This window comes from Acanthisitta chloris, unplaced genomic scaffold, assembly GCF_000695815.1.
Source record: "Acanthisitta chloris isolate BGI_N310 unplaced genomic scaffold, ASM69581v1 scaffold81, whole genome shotgun sequence".
Lineage (NCBI taxonomy): Eukaryota > Metazoa > Chordata > Aves > Passeriformes > Acanthisittidae > Acanthisitta > Acanthisitta chloris.
The window spans coordinates 205,318-210,300 of NW_008656282.1; the positions used below are offsets into that span (position 1 = coordinate 205,318).

The following is a 4,983-nucleotide window of genomic DNA, read 5'->3' on the forward strand; positions in this document are numbered from 1 at the left end:
CATGTTATATTGCAATAGGAATGGGAAGGAAACAGCAAAAATGCTCAGATCAGATTAAAATAGAGAATGGTGCCTACTAAATGGCCACATGAAGTCACCCTGGAGATTGATGCCCTTTCCACTTCAAATGGACTTCAAGGGAATCTAGTTGAGGTCTTTTACCAGTTTTAGGAAGATGGAAACAAGAGGCAGAACTTTTATTGTTTGGTGCTGGAGAAGTTCAAACAGGTAGCACCACAGAAGGTTATGACAACTAAACCATGGGCTCTGATGTCCTTGTACAAATGACTCCACCAAGAGTTGTTTCTATTTTAGAGGAGCTTTTTGAAGGTAGTCAGAGGTGTAAGGACTTCAAAGATTAGCTGAATTCTAGTTTAGATAGTAAGTTGGTGCCAAGCATTCAGAATTCCACTTGTTATCGTATTTGATGGGGAAAATATAGGCTTGAAAATTATGTTTCTAAGTGATGTATCTTCATAGAATGAGGAAATTAGGGGAAAGTAACTTTAGAAGCAGAGATAATTATAGTTGTGGACAGTTCTCACTGTGTTATTTGAAAGAGATGCTCTTTCCAGACGTGCTGGGCTCAAGGTAAACTTCGAACAACTCAAGTAATGTTACCCAGACAGCATAAATAATCACTTTTTAATTACTACAGAAAATGTAGTAATTATAATTTTTGAACTGCAGTTAATTACTTTTTCCTATATGTAGCACATTTGTGATGATTCATAGCAAATTTTCAAACATGTAACTACACAGTATCAGTAAATCAAAAAGTAGTTAACTCCTCAAAATTCTTTGCTAAGGGTTATAAATTCATCATTACTTCAAGAATGCTGAGCATATTATAAGAGCTGTATTTATATCATTTATTTTACAAATAAAAGTAACTTTTACAGATTGGATAAAAATTTGCCAAATACTGAGTATTCACTTTTTCAGTCTTGACCTTTTATACCTCTTTCCAGTATGGATCTCCATGAAAATAATAAGCTGCATTGTTGTTCCTGTGCCTCTTGTCCCTCTCTCTTGCTTGGTCAAGTGTGTATTCATCAAAGTTCTTGTCTTGTTGATATGTGACTTCTGTAGCATTGTGGTGTCTTCTGTCAGATAATGCAACTGTCTTGAACTCCCACATATGAGAAAAAAATACAGCTATAGCTCTTTGAAGAACTTTTATAAAATGTGTTTCTAATTAGATACATATAATAGAGTGCCAAAGGGATTTGTTCATTGTCACAGACCTTCAGAGCTGAATTTCCACAACAATTTGTTGAAGGACGTAGGTAATGAGACATGTGATGCAGAGATAAGAGATGTGCTAGATCTGAAGTATCTGCAATAAGAAGCAGTGGGAAGCAGAAACATACTTGTATTTCAAGACAATTAAACTCCATGTTTATCCACAGAATTCAGGCAGCAAACACTTAATATAACATTTCAAAAGGAAGCAGTTTAAAATATACTTTTAAAAGACATTTTTAACCTTATCTGTAGACCAGTAACAACAGATGCTTGTCAAATGAGTGTGTCTAAAAGGCAGATAAATTTGTCATTTTCTTTGGTTGTATACTAGACAATGGAAAAGAAAATTTTTGCTTCTTCATGTAATAAGGCTCTCTGTTGGGACAAGCAGTTCCTAAGTACCTTGGAGTGTTCTGCTGGGTGTGCAGTGCATGATGAGCTTTTTAATCAGCTGTGACTTACATGCAATGTGACAAGTTGTGCCATGAGCAGCTGATCTAATGAAACCTAGCATCTCTTGCCCATGTTTATCCCCTTTGTGTTGACTGATAAAAATGATCTTGCAAGTATTTCTCTGTATGAGGAGTTAATAGAGTGTCTCTTCCCTTTTATAGACCTATTTTCCTGAACCTTTTGTGGAAAAAAAATCTTTGAATCTTCTATTCTTTTGCCCAGTTTGCTTAGAATTCTTCTGGAACACAAAACATGTTTCAAGGGAATAGACATTGCACAAGGATATTGCTGCTTCAGTCATATTTCTTTGAGAAAACAGTCTAAATGCAGTATTTGGAATTTTCACTATAAGAAATCCAGTTATCTTCATGTGTCAGAAGGAGTACTTGTATTAGCTCTTTCAGAATATTTAACATTGCAGTATTAAAATGTTTGGCAAAAAATGGTGGGTTAAAATGCTGCAAAGTTGGTAAAAATAGCCAAATTAAGGTTATTGAATCTAAGTTAATATTTCCTTCTCTTTTCTTATAGTTGTAAAGCTCCATGTTACATGTAAAGCCAGGTGTACCATGAGCAAGTTACAGAAAAATGAAATGCTCAATATACTTAAAGTCTGAGTTGTGTTTAAATATTTTAATATGCGAAGACTATGTATCTGAACTAAGTTCCTATTTTCCAAAGTTTTACGAGCAGCCTGGACTCAAAGAGTAGATGTGGATTAGTGAAGGCATCCCTGAAGCTATTCAGACCTCACATGGATAAATCCCTGCACAACTTGATCCATGCTGGTTGTGTTTTGGGCAGAGGTTGGACCAGGTGACCTCCAGAGTGTCCCTCTTGAGCTGAATAAATCTATTATCTGTGGCAAGAAAGAGCTGACCCAAAAAGTGTATGTAATCTGTATGCTTTAAATTACCTGAATTTACTTCTCTATAACGTAATTCAAGCCTTTAATGCTGTGTTATCTTTTGTGAGATCAAATGAATATTTGTCATAATTCTTTAAAATCTCTTCATGGTCTACCTAATAGCTAGGCTGGCTGGCAATTATTTTGTTATCTGTAAAACTAAAAACTGGGAATAGGCCTAAATTTTAGTCATGTTGGATAGAGTTTCACTTTAGATCCTGAGGAAGGATATAATTGTATTATTTTCACAGCATTTAGAAGATTAAGTGGAAAATGTCATGTTGAGTGATGGACAGTGTGATACAAAGCACTTGCGAGAAGAATCCTACGTAGGTTTTTTACTGAATTAGAGAATGAAATTATCATTCATGACAAACAATAGTTTGTCCTATATTTTTTGTATGGGATGGATAGTATACAGTCCCAAATATTGTCTGTCTGTTCAGAATGTGAACACACAGAAGTGTGCAGAAAATAGTTTCCTGATTTGGAAAAGCAGTTTAGTAAAATTCAGTCAGTATAATTTTAAGAAAAGATTACAAGACATGAAGAGTAAGTCTGTAAATACTTGAGAGAAATGGGGTGATGATATAAAAGGAGGAAGTAGCTCTCTGCTGTAACAGCTAGGGAATAGTGTTGTGTCTGTGTCATATTTCACACATATCCAGTGCCGTGGGTCTGTGGAATGAAACTGGAAAACATACAGATTTGAATTGTGAACAACTAGAGGATAGCTACAACAGCCATTAGAAAAACATTTGTAAATCCTAAAGTTTATTAGATGATGGAATAATTAATCAAGGGAAGTTCTCAAGTACAAACATTAGATAAGAATAGCAACAGCAAGTCAAACTTTATAATACAAGATCCTCCAGCAGTACAGCAGGGAAATGTTGTTTCTAGTCCTAGCACATAAGATCTTCTGAATACAAAACAGAAGCAAAATAATAGACAGAAGGAGAGTAAACATGTACTCCATTACTCACATCAGATTCATGAATAAGAAGTTTGGCAACTACCAGTGAACAGATATTGCTTAAACATGAATACTTCTCTACTTCTCCTATACAGTGTAAAACAAACCAAACAAAAAATACCCATAGAAACTGGCAATTTAAAATGCAGTCTACCCCTGAGAGTGTTGAATAATTATGAACCATAGATTGGAATGTCACAAAATATATTGATAGGGGCAGCTGTCATGACCAAACCACTGCATATTTTGTATAAATACGGAAAAATAATCTATATATATACATTTATTTTCTTCAGGTTTTATATATGTTTCTGTTCTTGAGACTAAACCTGAAGTGTTGCAGAATCCAGTACCTAGTTCAATTAGACTGTCATTAAATTATATTTGGATAATCATTTGAATAAACAGCTCTGCACTTCTAATATATAATTAAAATTACATATCTCTTTGTTGTAGTATTCCCCATTTGAACAACAACAAGCGATCCAGGTTAGTCTCAAATTCAAATGTCAGATTTATCAAGTATTTTCTGAGATACAGAATTTCTGGTGTGACAGAGCTCTCACAGGGTCACTCTAAGACTGTGCCTTGGAAAGGGAAGACTTCATTCATGTTTCTCTTTTATTCATATGCACCATATTTCTAGCCTAGTTTTGTCTTGGGTTGAACTAATGGTCTCATGAACTGTTTAACTCAGTTGACAGTGGAATTGTTAATGCAGTGTTTCTCTCTTCCTCCCTGCAGTATGCTGGCTGGCTGGTCCTTTGGGTTACATGGAACGTGTTTGTTATCTGCTTCTATTTGGAGGCTGGGGACCTTTCAAAGGTAATTTACCATTGGATGCATTTAAGCCATCAGCAGTTTGTTAACATGCCCCAGTCGACAGGCTGTGCTCTGTTTTGCTCATCCTTTTAGTGTGACCAGAGTGAGTATAGTAGTATGATGGAAATTTGGAGTATTCTGGGTATGTTAGGAACTTTTAAACTAGACAGTAATGAGCATATACATTCTGATGCCCACAATAATAATAGTATATGTTTTAAAACAAAATTACCTCTTTTTACACCCCTCAGTAGTTCTGCAAAGCAAAATTCACCCCTGTGAGAGACACTAATTAGTGATTTCATGAGTACAACATATTGCCATCACAGAAGTAAACAAATATTCTCTGTACCATTTAGTTTCCTGTACTTATCTGGATTCCTTTCAGGGGCCTTATACCATAGCATAATAATTGTAAAACAAGGTGTCTTTCATTAAATTAAGATGTAAACTGAGGTGCCAGAACAGATTTCCATTTGACTACAGCAATGTGTGCTTCGGGTAGGAATGTTATGATTGAAACTTACACACAGTAAAAATCTGTAGGAAAAGTATATTTTCCTAAGAATGACATATT

General features: G+C 35.1%; 1 protein-coding gene across 1 annotated transcript in view; it reads left to right on the top strand.

Annotated features, from left to right (window-relative positions):
- The window catches only part of LOC103811271 (sodium/potassium-transporting ATPase subunit beta-1-interacting protein 2-like), a gene marked incomplete at its 3' end in the record, with an annotated part of 41,234 nt that extends 36,825 nt beyond the window's left edge, over nucleotides 1–4,409 (top strand). Inside the window, 1 exon segment of the mRNA XM_009084233.1 lies at nucleotides 4,329–4,409. Coding sequence (XP_009082481.1) covers nucleotides 4,329–4,409 — 81 coding nt within the window.
- Between the last annotated feature and the right edge of the window lie 574 nt (nucleotides 4,410–4,983).